At 40.6% G+C, this 17,873-nt stretch overlaps 4 protein-coding genes across 7 annotated transcripts in view; 2 read left to right on the forward strand and 2 right to left on the reverse strand.

The window, feature by feature from the left end:
* The window catches only part of fancm (FA complementation group M), a 42,392-nt gene extending 38,932 nt beyond the window's left edge, over nt 1-3,460 (reverse strand). For all 4 annotated transcript variants that reach the window (XM_079640645.1, XM_079640643.1, XM_079640644.1 and 1 more), the window contains exons 1-4: nt 2,605-3,460; nt 2,347-2,519; nt 1,974-2,051; nt 1,697-1,855 (exon numbers count right to left, since the gene is read on the reverse strand). In XM_079640645.1, the coding sequence (XP_079496771.1) occupies nt 1,697-1,855; nt 1,974-2,051; nt 2,347-2,519; nt 2,605-3,310 (1,116 nt within the window). In that variant the 5' untranslated portion in view covers nt 3,311-3,460. The remainder of the gene's footprint in view (nt 1-1,696; nt 1,856-1,973; nt 2,052-2,346; nt 2,520-2,604) is intronic.
* Nucleotides 3,461-3,568: 108 nt separating this feature from the next.
* iqcc (IQ motif containing C) lies at nt 3,569-8,089 on the forward strand. Its single transcript, XM_079640652.1, has 5 exons — nt 3,569-3,709; nt 3,953-4,096; nt 6,268-6,619; nt 7,118-7,239; nt 7,877-8,089. Exons 1-5 carry the CDS (start codon nt 3,668-3,670, stop codon nt 7,910-7,912), a joined length of 696 nt encoding a protein of 231 aa, XP_079496778.1. The 5' UTR covers nt 3,569-3,667; the 3' UTR covers nt 7,913-8,089.
* A 651-nt stretch (nt 8,090-8,740) lies between these two features.
* Nucleotides 8,741-14,328, forward strand: dcdc2b (doublecortin domain containing 2B). Its single transcript, XM_079692653.1, has 13 exons — nt 8,741-8,875; nt 9,072-9,367; nt 9,505-9,556; nt 10,913-10,983; nt 11,298-11,429; nt 11,530-11,664; nt 11,789-11,828; nt 11,962-12,027; nt 12,200-12,350; nt 13,121-13,230; nt 13,314-13,373; nt 13,933-14,010; nt 14,091-14,328. Exons 2-13 carry the CDS (start codon nt 9,084-9,086, stop codon nt 14,169-14,171), a joined length of 1,260 nt encoding a protein of 419 aa, XP_079548779.1. The 5' UTR covers nt 8,741-8,875; nt 9,072-9,083; the 3' UTR covers nt 14,172-14,328.
* Nucleotides 14,329-14,617: 289 nt separating this feature from the next.
* Nucleotides 14,618-17,768, reverse strand: tmem234 (transmembrane protein 234). Its single transcript, XM_079692655.1, has 5 exons — nt 17,519-17,768; nt 17,011-17,162; nt 16,845-16,911; nt 15,791-15,883; nt 14,618-15,487 (listed from the first exon to the last, which is right to left on the reverse strand). The coding sequence occupies exons 1-5, from the start codon at nt 17,529-17,531 to the stop codon at nt 15,381-15,383; spliced, it is 432 nt and encodes a 143-aa protein (XP_079548781.1). The 5' UTR covers nt 17,532-17,768; the 3' UTR covers nt 14,618-15,380.
* Nucleotides 17,769-17,873: the final 105 nt, after the last annotated feature.

Genomic DNA, 17,873 nt, shown 5'->3' on the forward strand with positions numbered 1-17,873 from the left:
CTGAGCCCCAAAAAAACTGTCTGCATGACTGGCTTATTTTTTTTTATTTGCTCAGCAATCATGAAATTCCGCTTGAATAACTCCAGTGGTGCTCATTTTACACCCGAGTGCAGGCATATCTGTATTTTGTGTCCTGTCTGATCAAATTAAGAGAGAGCAGGGGGAAATGGAGGTTAACCGGCGGGCTGCAGACGCCATCCCATCAGGGGGGGTAATATAAAGAGAAGGTGAACATTGAAAGTCAAAGCAATTACACATTAAGCCAGACACTCTCTATTATTACAAAGATTCCAAAAAAGGATCAGAAATATGGGAATAAAAGGACCAAGAAGACCCAACAGAGCTTATGTACAACAGGTCGAAGCTCTCGAATGCAGGTGTCACATTCCAACTGCCCAGCCAGTCGAGACAGATGAAGTGTAGCAGCACATTTACAGTACAGTAGACACTGACAGTAATACGAAGAGAGCCTGTAGGGTCCGTTAATAATCCAGAACCATTTAGTCCACCAGCGCTGGAGCCAGACCAATGAGTGGGGAAAGGATGTTGCTTTCATTACATTACATTTAGCTGACGCTTTTATCCAAAGCCACTTACAATAAGTGCATTCGACCAACAAAATACAAACTTGAAGAAAACAGAATCATATAAGTACATCAGGTTTCATAGAGCTAAAATATTTCAAGTGCTACTCAACTGGCTTTAGATAAGTATATAAGTTCTTAGTATATAAGTGCTTTGTTAATAATTCTATCGCTCGAAGTGGAGTCAAAAGAGATGAACTTTCAGGACAAATCAACCAATGTAATATTAAGCGACCCAGGATGAACCACAGAGCCAGAGGAAATATGTGCTGCTGAGAAAAGGATTAAGGCTCAAGTTCTTCTACAACAGAATCAAGCAAACAGTGACCACAAGGTGGCAGCAAAACACCAAGAAAAACTACAAATGTAAGATGCTATAATCTATATATCCATAAATCTATATTTCACTAAAAACAAAGGGGGAATATAAAACTAAGGTTTAAATTAAAGTCGAAATGTTTTTGTGTTCTGGTGTGTTACTGTATACAACAGTCATGAATCCAGCAGTGACAATGAAGATTGATTAAAAATATACATTTATAAAAAAGTAGTTTTGGTAACAACAAGAAAGAAATTCAGTCTTCGTGCTGCAATTGTATAAAAAAAGTGAGCTTCACGTTGTCTTAACCCTGACAGTTATGTCTGATGTTTATTTGTTAAGGGTTTGTACAGGAGTTCAAGTTGAGCGCTTTCAATGCATTTTCTAGGTACCTTAACCAAAAGCGTACAAACTATAAAAGCCTTTATTATCGTATATATTATCGTAAATAGATACTATACATGTAAATGTAATTCAGAAAAAAAAATGTTTGTTTTGGCAGCTGTTCATATTAACTTTGATTGAATGTTTTATGAGCTCTGCTTTGCTCCACATCTGGTGTGAGACGCCAGGAGACAACCAACAATAATGACGATGGGATTGTTTCAATTCAATGTTAAAAGATTGTTGGCCTACATGAGTGTTGTGTAGTAGAAACACCAGTTTATGTTACAAATCAAACATATTTGAAGGAGAGCACTTGACTTGAAATCAAACGTATTCTGAGCAATTTGTAGGAAAAATTAAAAGCATTAAAGAAAAGGAGAAGTTTTGTCAAAATGCTTGTGCCTACCTGCAGGTAGCGCGCCTGGTGAGCAGAAAGAGCCTCTCCCAAGGGAACCACCACTTTCTCCACACTGCGCTTGTGGGAATGGGCCTGGATGTCTGGGCTCTCTTCTGAGCGCAGCTCAATGTGGGAGATGAGCAAATTAGAGATCACTGCCTGCACCGCCTGCAGGGAGAGGGAAGGTGGAATCAGATAAGGAAATAGTTAAATAGAGATTTTTGTTATGAGGTCACATTAGGCTAGAGAGAAAAAAGGGATACCAGATATAAGATATTGTTCTTACCTTTGTATCTCCACCTGGGGTTGCACTTAGGGCCAGGATACGGAATTGCAGAGTCTGACTGCCGAGCTGTCTGATCACCTGAGTAACAGGAAAATGAGCCGATGTAAAACATTGTGAGAATTGTATTGCCATAGTCTCAAGCATATTCATTTTCTTTAATGTTAGACAAATTACAGCTAATGAATGAACTAGTATAAAGATCATGGTACTTCGTTACATTAAAGCACGGCCTGCTTTTGATTTTGTCACATTGCCGACAGTTTGATATTACAGCAACAATTGTGAATAAAGTTTCATACTGCTGCAGCAGTCAGCAGTGACACAACACTGAATGGAATGACAAGCTGTGATAATTAGTGAACAGTTTGTGTACCTGACAGTAGGCATGGTTGCCCAGCGCCTTGTGGGCTTCATCGATCACCACACACTTGATCTGCTGGGCCGGGCAGGTGTCTCTGGACAGATCGTTCACCATCACCTGAGGGGTGAGGAAGAAGATACGCTTGTTCCTCCACACCTCCTGTCTGTTCTTTGCTGCTGTGCTGCCTGCAGAGAAAGGAGATGGACTGATTGTTGGTAAAGTATAACAAAAGAAAGATGGGAGCCACAGCCTGTGTGTCATGATTGTTACCTGTCAGCTCAGCCATGTGTGCCTGTGGGATCCCCATCACTTTGTAACAGGCCTCGATCTGCTGAGCCACCAGAGGTTTGGTGGGAGCCATGAATACAATCTTCCCCGATGGATACCAGCGGTAGAAGTTGTACATAACCACAGCGGCTATAAATGTCTTTCCCAGACCAGTGGGAAGACACACCAGTGTGTTCTGAAAGAGAGCTGCCTCTGATATCTTCAGCTGGTAATCCCTGAGGGGGTAGTTGGTGGGGTAAATCCATACCTTAGCCGAGGAGCTGTCAAAGCCAGGGAAGTCTGGATAAGTCTGCTCACCTGAGGGGACGGGAGAGAGGGCAGTGCTCTCTGCTGCTACAGGGTTGTCATATTGAAAAGAGTTCCCATTTTCAAGTTGCAGGCTCTTCTCAGCTTCATAAACAGCGACCACCATCAAATCATCGTCATCAAAATCATCTTCATATGCAGGTTTAGGGTCCTCTGTCCTCCTCACTTGGTTTTCTGTTGTGTATGAACACCCCTGCCCTATTTGAGCCCATAGTGGATTGAGAGGAGGATATGTTGTAGCTACCTGAGCAGTGTTGCTTGGGGTTGTTTTGCGCCGTCCAGCAGCTTTCTTGACATCCTGTTTCGGTGGAACAACTTTGTTTTTGGAAACGGATGCACCCCAAGTCTGGAACAACGTCTTCTGATTTGAACCACTACTCATTTTCTTTAGTTAAGGCGAAAAACTTAAAGAAAACGTGCCATGTGACGAGCAGCAACATTGCAAACTGAATACTGGCTGGTACATAAACACGGGGTCACTTCCGCCAACGTTTTACCATAATATAACACCACATACATGACAACGGCTTTACTCCAATCATTTAGGTCGATTATATATAAACACAACTGTAAAAAGTAATTCCCTGTATTGTCAAGACGACAATATATATTTGTTAAGAGCTTAACCGACGCACGTTTGATTGCAAATAAGAAGGAGGCTTTTATTTTGTCAGTGTGACACCGGAAACAAATTAAAAGTTTGAGTTCATCTCCCGCTCTCCGTCATGTAACCATAGTAATGGACAGAAGCAAATGGGAGCATATACTCATCTGTTTTCAGGTAATTATGTTATCTTATTAGCCTACTTCAAACCCGTACAGCCCCACGAAGTGTTTTATACCTACACTAATTCCATTCAGGTGTTTATTTTAGCTATGTTGGGCTGTTTACCTTCTAACTCCAGAAACGGTGCTAATAGTAGCTATTGTTTTTAGCATTTCGCTACTAAAGTAAGTGTTGCAGTTAGCTTGAGGCTACATGTGACATGTTCCTATAGTTACTGTGAATTATTCTCTTCGGTAGGCATCTGCACGTAGATACCTGGTAAGAAATGAAATCCGTAGTGCACGAGAGGACTTTGAGGACATCGTTAAGGAGATTGATGGAGGGTTGACCCATTTACAGTGGAGGGAGACAATCATCCCCATTCCCCACTTCACAGACACTGTAAGTAACTAAATCGGATGTGAGAGTTTACGTTAATCGTTTGAAATCGGTGCTTATTCAAATCCTTTAGTTACAAAAGTACGAATACCACTCTATTACTAGTAGAAATGTTGAAAATGTTACTTCACTATATGTAAATCTATTTAAATTATTAAAAGGACTTCTATACATTTAGAAACATGTATCCTGTGACTATTAATCTATAATATATTATAACGATTATTATTAGTTTAAATGTATTACTATTTTTCATTTCATTTCATTTCAAACCTTTATTTATCCAGGTGTATCCCATTGAGATCATTGATCTCTTTTTCAAGGGAGACCTGTTCAAGTAGGTTCCACATGAAACATAAACAGAACAACAAAAAGGACATCATACAGCATCATTACAGGGTTTACAATTTACATAACTATCCTCATGTGCAGGTACCAACAGCTTCCGATTGAGCAGCATCCAACCGAGCTTTAAAAACATTTAGTATCACCAGATTGCTCAGTTTCCATTTTAATTGCTGACTATTCCATGACAGTGGAGCTGAGCATCTAAATGCCATCTTCCCTAAGACAGTCCAAGCAGTTGGCACATTTAATAAAACTACAGCATGCGATCTCAGGCAGTAGCCACTTACAATTTGCCGTGAGATCAGTGAGCAGATGTAGGATGGAAGTTTCCCTAAAATGGCTTTGTAAATGAAAATGTACCAGTGACTGAGCCTCCATACAGTTAGCGAAGGCAAACCAGCCCTTGCATACAGGGTACAGTGATGGCCCGGGTTAATGCTTTACAGTTTGTCACAAATCTCAGTGCGCTGTGATACACAGCATCTAACTTGATCAGGCAATTGGCAGGTGCATTCATATAAATCAAATCACCATAGTCCAGCACAGGTAAAAAGGTCACAGTGACTAGCCTTTTCCTGGCCTCAAGCGAGAAACAGGACTTCCTGTGTAGAAGAAACCTAGCCTAACCCTCAGTTTTTTAAGCAGGTTATTGACATGACGTTTAAAAGTGAGACAATCATCAAGCCAGATACCAAGGTATTTAACAGGTAACCACTTCAATTTTGATTCCTTGCGTAGTTACAATATCTACAACAGGCTCTGGTGTCTTTTTAGCTTTTGAAAAGAGCATTACCTTGGTTTTATCAACATTTAAAAGAAGCTTTAGTTCAGAGAGCTAAGTCTGAATAATGTTAAAAACAGCTTGCAATTTAACAACAGCCTCCTTAATGGAGGGACATGCACAGTACATCACGGTATCGTCCGAATAAACATGTAAGGTTGCTCCATCGACATTTTCACCTAAACTATTGATGTAGATGGAGAATAATAGTGGACTTAAAACAGAATCTTGAGGAACACCATTAGTAATGTTTAACCACTCAGAAGACAGCCCATCAAAATGAACACATTGGGACCTTTCAGCGAGGTAGTTCACAAACCACCCCACTGCATGACTGGATATGCCAATACTGAGTAGCCTCTGCTTTAAGATGCGATGATCGACGGTATCAAACGATTTGGACAGGTCAATAAATAGAGCTGCACAACTCTGCTTATTATCTAAAATACTCGCCACATCATTCACCACTTTCATTGTGGCAGTGATGGTGCTATGTTGCTTCCTGAAGCCTGACTGATGTTTAGACAGGATGTCATTTGTACATAAAAACACCTTTACCTCTTCACTCACTAGGCGTTCAACAACCTTAGCCAGAGCTGATCATTTAGAGATGGGCCTATCATTATTTAATAAAGTGGCCTACCCTCCTTTTAGTAAAGGCAGGACATAAGCTGACTTCCACAATTTTGGAATTGTGTTTGAGCTGAGGGAGAGGTTAAAAAGAGAAGTAAGAGGTGGAGCAATAAAATCTGCAGCTATCTTTAAAAAGAAAGGTTCTTTCTTTATATTAACAGCAAACAATTATTAATTCATTATGGATTACTACTGATCATTTCTCAATTAATCGATTGATTGTTTTGTATGTGAAAATAATGTGGAATGTCACAATGGCCTATATATTGCTCAAATCTACTTCCTCACAAGTAGAAAGTGGCAATCAAATAAAAAACTCAAATATAGTAAAAATATAGTCAGATTGTACTGAAGTACAGTTCTTGATTAAATAATATAAATAAATTGTACCTCTGTTCTCATGCATTACCAGGAGTGCCCATTCCTACGACACCGCAGCTCTAGCAGAAAATCTTCAACTCCTGGACCAGATGTCTGTGTCAGTCCCCAGAGCCTATCATTACTGTCATCGTCATCATCGTCTTCAGCACCCTTACCAGAGGAGAAAGGAAACCATCATGTCCTGCTTGAGAAGATAGAAGCAGAGCGAGATGATTCACAAACCAAAAGACAGGCTTCTCCCTCTGAGGACTGTTCCCTCAGCAGTAATGTTAGAGAGGATGGAGAGGGACAGAAAGGAAGCACTGAGGGGGAGAAAGATGGAGACTCCACCACCGTCTGGAGCAGTTTGGAGCTGGACAACAACGAGGGTCATTCTCACAAAGGTGACGGCTGCTAACATAACAAAAGTAGTTCCTCTCACAGCACTGCAGACATTGATATCTGTATACAAAATATATATATATTCGGTTGATTATGGAACATATGGGCTATGGTTTGCTTCGAATATATAAAAAACAGTGGATTGACATTGTTATAGTTTTATTTTTTTTAAAGAAAATGTTTGGCCTTCATTCCTTTTTTAATGATAGCATAGTTAGACAGTAAAGAGCGAGTGAGGGAGGATGACACTCTGCACTTATCATAATGTGTTTAACAGTAATAACTTAAGAAAGGGACCTTTTCATCTTTTTTTAAATAACTTTAAAAAAAACAGCATGTAAGTGATCAAATGCATACCATTTATTTAATCTGATCAAAATGTGAGCTTTTAAACGAAAGAGAAGAATAAACACAAAACATGTAGAAAACGCATGTAACATTGGTTGCCAGCGGATGTGATTCCTGTGGAGTTAATGCCTTATCGCTCACCTTTCCTCCAGGTCCCCGACAGTTCAGCTTGGCTCAGGAAGTGCCCCCCACCCAACAGGCCTTGTGTCTCCATAGAAACACCATGACCATGGAGCTGGTCTGGCTCCAACAGGCCATTGACAGCAGGAAAAAGGTAATTTGAAGGAAGGGGGGAATGTGGCGTTTCAATACATTTATGAATTGGTGGCAGTCTCCTGCTGTAAGAAAATGACAAACAAAATGTATTAACTGACCTCAGAAGTAAGTCAGTAAATTGGGTCAAAGATGCATTAGTTCTAGAAGAAATACTTAAATCGATATTGTAGATATGAATACCTAAATAATAACCACAGTGTTACCTATTGAACACAATCAACATGTCCTGATAGCAGTAAAGCAGCACAGAGCATCCTTCAGCATCATGTTCCTCCTATAATCCAACCTCCTTATTATCTGTGTGCATCTGCAATAATGTTTTTAGCTTATCTAGCTTTCTGCCACCTTTGCAGCCAGCCTGTGTACTAATCTAATCCCGTAATGTATCTATTAACAAATTGCTGTCTTCACCAAACCTGCACCACTGCCCCCATGTAGCACCCTGCAGCTCCAGAGGGTGTAAAGGTGTCAAGATGTGGAGGAATGTGCAAAAGCAACACCAAATGTAAACTGCAGCTGAACCCAGACCAGCAGGATTTACTCATGCATGGGATTCAGTTCACCTGAGGTGTAACGGGTCAGAAGAATGAACTTTTAATGATTGTTTTTTCCCCTCTCTTCCTTCTCCTCTACAGTACTTGTCACTCAAGGATGGGCTGAGCGTATCTTGAAGGCAGAAGTAATCTGAACTGGACTGATCGCTGTCAGGATATTATTTTACTCAAATGCAAAGACACCGGAAATAAATGGTCATCCATGGAATTAACTCCTTTTTCGTAGATCTGTACATTGTGTATATTTGATTTGCTATGTTTAAAAATAAAGATGAAACTGTATTTTTCTAAAAAGTCTACTTTCTGCTGTTGTGGCCACTGCTCATATCGGTCTCGTGACATCATTTGTGACTGGGTGAGGTAGTTACTGTTGTGTAGGAAAAGGTTAACTCAATCCAGGTCAGGGCGATCGCTGGCTCAAAACAAGTTGGTTGTGACTCACAGAAGCTCAAATTCCCCATTTAGATCACAATGAATGAGCTCTCACGCATCACATAGGAGTTCTGCACACAACTGTCTCCTATTAAGCTGCTCTAGTCTTAAGGTATTAATGTCATTAAAGAGAACTCAGGAGCATGCTTTTAAAAGTCAAAATTACATTGTCCTGCTTCCAAAAAAAGGTCCTTGTTTTTAGATCAAATGTCATGTTTAAAAGGTCACATTTCCGTAATGGTTTTGTCACCTTAATTGCCAGCTTATGCCAATATACATATTGATATTTGGCAAATATGTTTTGGGGGGAAAATACAGACAAGTGGGTGTAGAAGTTATCTTATTGATTCAGCTTACAACAACACAGCGACCCACCCCTTCTCTCATCTGTCTGTCCCCTTTTGTTGTGGTTGCTGCCGATGGTTTGGCCCACAAAGCCGGTCATTGCTGGCCACGCTGCCATAGCAACCAGGAAATACTCACCGCCGTCAGTGGAGTAGTGTGTGAATTTCTGCGTGTGTGCTAGGGGGGATAGAGAGAGCAGAACGTGATGAGTGGGAGTCCAGACGGATCACAACAACAGAAGGGAAGGATTTCCACCTTTCGCCTCCGATTCAAGCCTTTCCTCGCTTCATCGTCCAACAGGAGGTAGTGACTGAACATGGTTTTTATTCATGTGTGATTCAAAGAATGTGTTATGTAAATGTACCTGGTGTATGAAGATGGTCAGTAAATGCAATTATAGGCTAAGTGAGTGAAATGACATGTATGTGGAGAGAACGATGTGGTGTAAGTGGTTTAAAAAAAAAACACCTTTTTAAAAAATGTGTGTGTGGACTATCAGCACCTGGCTCAGATGGCTGCCAGCATAGCAGCCACGGCTCTCCTGCCTCCAGTGAAGAGCGTGGTGGTCTATAAGAATGGAGACCCTTTCTACAGTGGACGCAGGTTTGTGGTCAACCAGCGACAGGTGGCCAGCATGGAGGCCTTTCTGACTGAAGTGACCCGGAGCATCGGGGCCCCCTTGGCCGTCAGGACCCTCTACACGCCCAGGCAGGGGCACAGGGTCTCAGACCTCCAGGATCTTCAGACAGGAGCCAAGTATGTTGCTGCTGGCTTTGAACGGTTCAAAAAACTTGAGTAAGTACAAAAAACATTTACTATGCTGCTATTAGTGTGCAGTTCTAGAGGCTTTCTGTGTCTAAAATGAAAGGAAATGAATTAAGAATCCATTCTAAAAGGATTTTCTTCGTTATATCTTTTGTTTTAATGCATAGTTACCTGACCGCAAGAACGAAAAAGCAGCCTGCTGGCCGTGAAGAAACCCAGGTAGGTTTTTATTTTGATGTGTGGGCGTTTTGCTTTGAAGGCCCACTCCATCACTGATTAATTCCAGTTTAACCAGGAAGAATGCACCCCCTGGCACTGTACTCAAATCCAACCTTTTCTAGTTGATATTGTGCCAAAGCAAATATGATAATGACGGCAGGATTTTCCTTGCCTGATATCAGACAGGAAAGGTCTCGGGAATTTCCATTAGTAAGATTTGCCTTTACATTTGACGACACATTGTTTTGTTGGCATTAGTTTGATTAGAGCCACCCTTTGCGTTTTACCGTCCCCTCGATGTCCGTGTGGTTGTCATGTAAATTACCGGATACAATGGTCTGATGACTTAACTGTCATTTACATGTCCCTCAGGCCTTGTGGGGCGCCCTGTAAAAGCTCCAATGTGAAATGTGTAGTTACAGTTGGATGTCGCCAAAGAGCAGAAAGTCTGAAGTAAATCAGATTTTATAACCGTTGTCTAGTGAATCTGAAATCTGTTTTCTTCAGTGATGGTGGGAAGCTCTCTTAAAATCCAAACAAAATTCATTTCAAACACGTTCACACATGCTGAGGAGTGCTTGCTTTGTATTCTGACCCCTTGGCATGTACAGTATGACCCCCTTTTTTTAAGTGTGCTCTCAGTCTCAAACCATCAGTGTTACTTTTCTGAAAAACATAAAAGGAGTGGAGACCGATTGTATGTGCCTTGGGTGACTGCCATTTGGAAAGCGAGAGTGCTTAGGTTTTAAAGTCTTACATGCCTGTGTTGTGGTTGCTGTGGAGCAATGCAAGAAGTGTGTCTGTATGTGAGTTGTGTTTGATCCAGCTGGTGAAACAAAGAGTGGTGCTTTCACGTAGTGTTATCAGGGCTGTGTGCGTGTCTGGACAGGCCTATATTACCCACAATTCACCGCCCCATGCCTCCTTATTCTCTGCTCTGAGACAATGTAAATGCATCAAACGTCTCTCTCTTCAAAGTCAAAACAATAACGGGAGATTATCAATGTCTGGGTTGTTCTTAGTGGATTGATTTAGTCCAGTTACATATCAGAGGCAGACATGGATATCGACTAAAGAGTTAATTGAAATATGGGACAAAATTGAAATATGGGACAAAATGGGCTTTGAGAGGAACCCTCAGATCACAATATGAATGTGACTCTTAAGACATCTCGCAGTGATGTTGGATTCATTTGCTGCGCCACTTGAGCAGAATAGTTAGTGAAGCATTACAGGTTAAGGATCAATATTTTGTTCTGTGATGGATGTGCAGGATACACAGTACATGATTTAAGAGGAATTTTCAATATCGCTGAGTTTGCAGTATCAACTATCTGATTTTCTTGTCTTCTGCAGGCCAAAGCATCCCAGAGGCTCAATGTTTCAGCCAAATGGAGAAAGTTTATACCTCTACCATGCATTATACAGTGAGTTTGATAAACTACATAAAATAAATAATGTTTCTTTTGAGGAAATAGGTAACTAACTGTATTTTTTTGTACAATTTGACGGTGGCTCCTTCTCAGAATGAGTTGTAATAACTCTTGTGAATCTTCTCTAAGCGCCCAAACTTGTGTGAATGTTTTTATTTGTCCAGGGAAACAAAAAGTAAAAGACTGTTACTTTGAAAGATACCCCTTGATTTATCTAATTCAGAATCATAGTCTCATAGCTTTGGCTGAAGATGTTTCCCATCTTTTACTTTGACTTAACATTAAGAAACCCTGTGTTCTCTGTTCAGCGTTTTCCGAAATGGAGACTTGCTTTGTCCACCATTCCGGTTCATCATTCCTCGGAGCATGCAGCAGGACCTGGAGCAGATCCTGATTCTGGTCACTGAGAAGGTCAGCTTAAGAACCGGAGCCGTGCGCAGGTCAGTGACAGAAATACACTACATTAAATACACGTGTGGAACACAAATAGACGAGGATATATGGAATAAAAACCTCCCTGTGACCCGGGTGCTTTATCAGGTTGTGCTCTCTGGAAGGAGCGACTTTGTCGTCAGCCGTGGAACTGGAGACTGGCCACTGCTATGTTGCCGTGGGAACTGAGAGGTTCAAGAAACTTCCATATGTGGAGCTGTTGGTTTCAAAAGCTACGGAGAGGTATTGTGCAAGGTCCTCTGTGGGTGTGTGTAAATATGTCTGTTCTGCTCCATAAATAAAAAGTTGATTGTCAGACAAGACATGTTTTTTAAACATTTAAGGCATTGTTTTCTTTATTTTGCAGATATTACCAAGGAAAGAGAAGGCTGTTAAGGAGAAATGAGGTACCTTTAATTATAAGCAGTTTATTCACCATACCTTTAAGTCTTAACATACAGTCTAAGCATTGTTTGTCTTCCCTTATGTTCACATGTCAGGTGTGAGTGACAGCTGTATGTGTTTGTGTGTTTCTCTCAGAACAGGAAAGCAGGAAGTGGGCCAGAGGATCAGTACAGTGACTCAGCCCTCCTCGATTCCCCAGAGGTACAAATCGGTCGATAATTCGCACCACAAGAGCTATATAGGGAGTGCTAATTTGTTTTGTGTATTATTCCTAACACGTTCAATACCCCAGCTAGACAGACTGTGCAGAGAGTATTTTTATTTTGCCTATAAATGAAATTATATTTAGTCAGTTGAATCCCATGAATTTCAGTCAGATGGTCGCAGGGTGAAGTCCACAGGAGATGAAGCTGCAGCTCCAGCAGAGCAGAGCAGGAGAGAGGAGACGTCTGCCTTCTTCTCCAGGCCCGTCAAGATCCGCAACAACAGAGGACAGCCCAGACCCCCACTCAGCAACGGATCTGGTTAGAAACCCCAACTTTAAACTTTAAACTGAATTTAGTGTTTCTCATTTGAACTAGAAAGGCAAACTTTGTAAAATGCAGATGTCCTCCTGCTGGATCTCTCTCTTACCTCCCTCAATATAGCGACAAAGACAAGTAAATGTGGGATTTATTCATCTCATGTGGTGATGAATTTAACTGATTATAAGTGTTGGAAAAAAATCACTGGTCACCGGCTTGAGCTTCAATATCAGGATACATGTATTTATTATCCTTGCAAGAATGGAAGTAGTCATCACATACAGAGCTATAGGATACAACTAGTTCCCAGAACAGCGTCCTTCACGTGCTTATACAAGAAGAGGGTGTTGCACAGTCACAACATGCAGGAATACCGGTTCATAGCAGTATCAAATGTTTTGTTCTGATTGGCTAATCTGTTCATCATGTTAATCATTGTCACATAGCTACCATATGCCTAAAACAGTGTTTCTGGATGTTGGTGTTTGAGCCCTGTCAAAAAACCAAATGTGGCCTACAACAGCCAAGGCGAGTTTTTTTTGCTACTAAAGCAGTTGTTCATTGCCCACTAGCCGGTTATGAGGAGTCAGCAAACAAAACAGTCAATACCATTTTTTATATTCAAAAGAGAGACTCAGCCCAACAACAAGCTGTCCTTGAACACAACTGAGCAGAAAGAAGTATCAGGTCGATGGGTCCAGGAGTAGGCATGCGTATAATAAATGTTCTGTTGATCACAGCAGCAGCTTTTTGATGTCTGTCTGTCACAGTCCAGCCCAGCCTGTTGAAGAGAGCAGCACGGAGGAGAAGAGAGGAGGCACGAGGGGCCGAGGAGGTGCACGAGGACGAAAACACAGCTACTGAGCTTCCTGTTGACCAGGTCAGCTTTACAACATTTTTTTCTTTCTTCATGTTTGTTTAAAGCAGAGCTAACTCTTAATCTGTCTCTCATTCTCTGTCCAGAGAGTAGCAGAGATAGTGGAGGATGAGGAACAAAACGCTCCTCTAGACAACACTCAGCAGGTAGGCATTGTTCATGCTCATCTGTTAGCTTCCTGTATCATTGGAGAAATGTGGAAAAACAATGTCCTTCACATTTATAGACTGGGTATGATTTAGAAAAGAGGTGGATGATGGGAAATAAATTAATTTATGTATTACTATTTATACATTACCGTGACCTTTTTTGTATTCTACACAGTTGCCAATTTAAATATGCGTGATGAACAAATGACACTGGATTCTGCATTTGGGAACAAAAACACATAAACCCTTTTTTTCTCCAGAGACTTTCACAAATGATGGGAAAGCAGGTACAGTATAGGACATATGAGTGGGCGGTTACAATTACACAACACACGGGTGCTGATATTAAGAGGTTCAGTTTCTGTGTAAATGGGTTCAGAATATGATATGTTTAACCTGTAACACGGTAACATCTCAACAAATGGTGTGAAACAACAGAATAGTATGCAAGGACCATGGAGTATGATGAAATTCTGGGATGACAGACTGTACTGCTTATGTTCAGTAGTAAAGGGACACAGACATTTTTCAGCATTCAATGTGTGTCTAATTTCAGGATCCTGAAAGGCAGCAGACGTCTTTGAAGTCAAGGCCTTTGTCAAACACATCTCAGGTAGAGAGCAGGGAAGAAAAGGTGAGTCTACCCATCTCAAAGTGTATTAAAATGCTTCATTGCTTTTCCTCTAACACTGTTTCCGTGATATCCTCTAACAGGAGAGCCCACAGGTTGCCCCGTCAATACAACAGAACACAACCATCATCAGGAGTCCTGGTGAATTCATCAAAGAGGTTTAACTACAGCTGACGAGCCAGCGGCTGTTTCTATGATGACCAGATGTGCTCAAATGAATGTTTGATTACATTTGTAGTACTTTAAAAAAAAAGTGTTAAGGAGCCAAGCGACAACTTGAATTGATGTTGTTTTATTTTAGAACAAAGTCCAAAATGTGAACAGGCATGCAAAATAAGAACAAATAACTCAGGAGATTTAAACACTCTTTAGTTCTAGTACAATCCAGAATCTGACAAGACAACGCTATTCTGACATTATCCCCTTCATAAAGTTAGTGTTATATTATATTGTTGTGAATCTGTTTTACAGGAATGATTCAGAAACTGTCTAGGTGTTCGGGGACGCATTATATTCCATATTCAAAATGTACATAAGAAACAATATTTTTGGGATATTTTAAGACTTCATGTATTTTTGATTTGCAGAAATCAGTGATTCAGACAAAAGATTATGTTTTGCCAACAATTTATTAATAGAATACCAGCCACATTCTGTACAGAATCTTTTGTCAATAAAATACTGTGACAATAAAAACTAAATATATTACTATGTACATCACTGTTGTTTCGGAAATACTTCAGACATGTTCCCGCAGCATACGACAAGGTAACTCGCTATAAAACAACAAAACCATTATTTTATCTAACTCAGTAATACATTATGTAAACAAGAGTCAAGACAGCCAGAAAATAAGTAAATGAATAATCGTCTTGTCCTCGGGCAAAACAGCCATTTGTTCTCTCCTGTGTCCTGCTCTTTCCCAAACAGAAGGAGTCAGCAGTAAAATGTCCCCGTTAAACGAAAAGGTTAGATCTAATTGGTTCATTTTCAAAACCCAGCCTTATTTCTGTTTGGTCTCTGTAGCATTTATGCAGATGCCAGTCACATAGCGGGGCAGCAGAGTACTTAAACGTAAAAGTTAACAACCACCAACTTGTATGCAAGCCCCATAAATCTAGTCTATCCTTGAGTTGAACCCCACATGCACCCAATTCCCCTTAAACTTGGCGTAAAAGCTTCTGGACATGTTTTTTGAAGCTCACACTGAATTCATTTAGGCACCATTCTCCCACCAGAGCCGTTGCTCTAAGGAGTCGCTGTCAGAATCTTAATTGCCCCCTCTAGTCCCGCCCCAAATCTGCTTTGGCCTTTCCTTCCCTGCAAAGGAACCACTTGAAGGTATGGGAGTTTGTATTTAATCCTCATCCCTGTTAGAGTTCCTGGGTCATATTCTGCTTCACAGTGTCTGTGTCATTAATGGAGCTTATAACACACAGCGTGATGCCAGCTGTGGTGAGGAACATTCCCGCGACAGCCTCTGCAGAGAGTGAGGAGTGGGGAGGATATGAAAGAAAAATGAAAGTGAAAAAAACACATTTAAAAAAGACAGAGCACAACCAGTACTTTTTTTTTTCAGGCAGAGGAGGGAATTAACTGCTCCATAAAATGCTATAAAAAATGTCTTGTGTCTTGCTTATGTAACCGCTCTGAATTTGTTTTGAAGCCACATTTTTCCTCCTAAAGCTTGAAGTATCCCAGATGTGCCTGCATCAGTATTACTCAATGTTTGACTGCCCTGGTACTTGAAAGCTAGCTTGTGTATGAAAATAAAGTCCCTTACGTTTGCCTCCAAACTCTTCACCCAGAAACTTGCCGGTGAGCAGAGTGCAGAGGAAGGTAAGAGAGTTGGCCACAGGAACAGCCAGCGAAATCTCTGGGGAGGAGAAGTGGAGAAGAACATTTATCATATAGATATATACTTGTATATATACTGCTGCCAAATGAGCAGGCTTGACTCCTGCTGGAAATAGATGATGTAAATTCAGAACAAAAAGGAAAATACCCCAAAGAACCAATGTTCTCATAAATGGATATTGAAAAAACTAAACCAGTAGAAATACATTTATTTCTCAAAAAACAAAAAAAACAAGCACATTATCAAGGAAGGAGGTCATAGATGATGATTGTATTTATCCATTGTCCTTAAGCGAAGATCCCTCCCGTTTAACATTTAAAGCTGCACATGTTACCACGAGCGGTATCATTTGCTGTTTTAGGTATTATTGAGCTTTCCGACTCACTATCAAAGCTTACTGGGAACTATCACATTATATGTTACATTATTATGCCATTATTATTAATATTAGTTACACCTGTGCATTTCGACTTGTCTGCTGTGAAAGATGCCTAGTCTTCATAAATAAGGTGGGCTGAAGAATTGTTCTCACTGACTGAAAGCAGGTTGAAATAAAAGAACAATTTATATTAGTTTACAAATATCATTATTATGTGTGTGACTTCTGGGTGGGCAGGCAGGCAGGAAAAGCACCTTATTGGCTGAAGAGAAGCACAGGTGTGAGAAATAACAATAATGATGATTGCTTTGCTTTAGCCACTTCCAAGCCTTTAGTATTGTGCTTGCCAACTAAATGGAGTGCTTTACTGGCAAACGTAATGGAACAACTCAGCTATCGTTAATTTTATTAGCAACACCTGTGCTCTTCGTGATAGCTTTTTGATTGTAAAATGCCATGTCTTTTTATGCTGCTGCAATGCAAACAAGTCCCAAATTGGGATCAATAAAGTACTATCTTATCTTATCCTATAGTTGAAATGTCAGCTTTAAAAAGGTAATTATCAGTTAGTCCACCTTCAGACAGTGATGTGTGTCTCACCTGTGGTGGAGAGTGTGTAATAGTACACCAAAGAGCCACTCTGGTTCAGGAGAAAGGGGACCAGGTACTGTGGAGCAACACATGGAACAAAGTGCAGTGTAACTAATTGTAAGGAAAAGCAATCCTTTCACAGTGGCAAACAATGAATGGATATAAGGGTGTTTACCTTGAGGTTTAGGAAAAGAAACTTGACCTCAGCCAACAGCTGTGAGACTCTGTTGCTGTGTTGGACATGTTCAATCCCCTCAGTGCCTCTCTTCAGGAAGGGGTTGGTGCAGCCCCACAGCACGGACACCAGCAGGAGACTCAGCAGCTCCACTGCAACATAGAACAGTCATATACAATCTTCCCTGAGGCTTCACACCCTGGTCAGATATGCTACTAGTTGTGTTGAACGACAGGTGTCCATGACCAAGCCACGACCCGATAAACCACAAGAGTAGCGCAGTTAGCACCTATGCTATAAACACCATGGAAAATACTGGTGGTCATTAGCTTAACGTTACTTCCCTAGCATTAGCTCTTTAAAAAGATAGCTTTATTTTGGTTAGTTAAGCGTTATACGTGCTCAAGAGGAAGCGGATACGTAGATATATATTTTCGGGATCAAAATAAATAAGAAAAGGTGCCAAATATCATGATTTGAGAGAGGAATTGTGCTTTTAACCACTCACCTACGGTCACCATCGTAATGTAAACATCCAATGACTCACGAGTCGCGTTCAGGACTTCAGCTCTTCAGCTCAGTTAGTTAATGTTACGTAAATTGCCAGAATATTAAACGGTTTTTAAAAACTAGTAATGATAGTTATTTAGTGGAGTAATTTAGGTTTAAAAACTACTAAAATAAACCACCGTAATTGTTTGGGGCAATGCTCTCATTCATGAACCTCAATCTTTTGTAACGTTTCTAGTTATCTTGAATGTTGCTTTGGATTTTTCCCCTGTTGTTGTACCGAAAGGTAGCAGCTGAGGGCGCAATAACTAACAATAATAAATCATCATTATAGTTATTCTTTTTTAATATTT

The sequence above is a fragment of the Notothenia rossii genome, assembly GCF_949606895.1.
Source record: "Notothenia rossii genome assembly, chromosome: 7".
NCBI lineage: Eukaryota > Metazoa > Chordata > Actinopteri > Perciformes > Nototheniidae > Notothenia > Notothenia rossii.

Bases quoted from the DNA above. Each gene is read 5' to 3' on its own strand.
- iqcc (XM_079640652.1), top strand. From the start codon at position 3,668: ATGGACAGAAGCAAATGGGAGCATATACTCATCTGTTTTCAG. The intron at 4,097-6,267 runs GTAAGTAACTAA...ATGCATTACCAG, and splicing joins TTCCCCACTTCACAGACACT to GAGTGCCCATTCCTACGACA. The intron at 6,620-7,117 runs GTGACGGCTGCT...CCTTTCCTCCAG, and splicing joins CGAGGGTCATTCTCACAAAG to GTCCCCGACAGTTCAGCTTG.
- dcdc2b (XM_079692653.1), top strand. From the start codon at position 9,084: ATGGCTGCCAGCATAGCAGCCACGGCTCTCCTGCCTCCAGTGAAGAGC. The intron at 12,028-12,199 runs GTACAAATCGGT...CATGAATTTCAG, and splicing joins CCCTCCTCGATTCCCCAGAG to TCAGATGGTCGCAGGGTGAA. The intron at 12,351-13,120 runs GTTAGAAACCCC...TGTCTGTCACAG, and splicing joins CCCACTCAGCAACGGATCTG to TCCAGCCCAGCCTGTTGAAG.
- tmem234 (XM_079692655.1), bottom strand. The intron at 16,912-17,010 runs GTAAACACCCTT...GTTGCTCCACAG, and splicing joins TTCTTTTCCTAAACCTCAAG to TACCTGGTCCCCTTTCTCCT. The intron at 15,884-16,844 runs GTGAGACACACA...TCTCCTCCCCAG, and splicing joins TTACACACTCTCCACCACAG to AGATTTCGCTGGCTGTTCCT.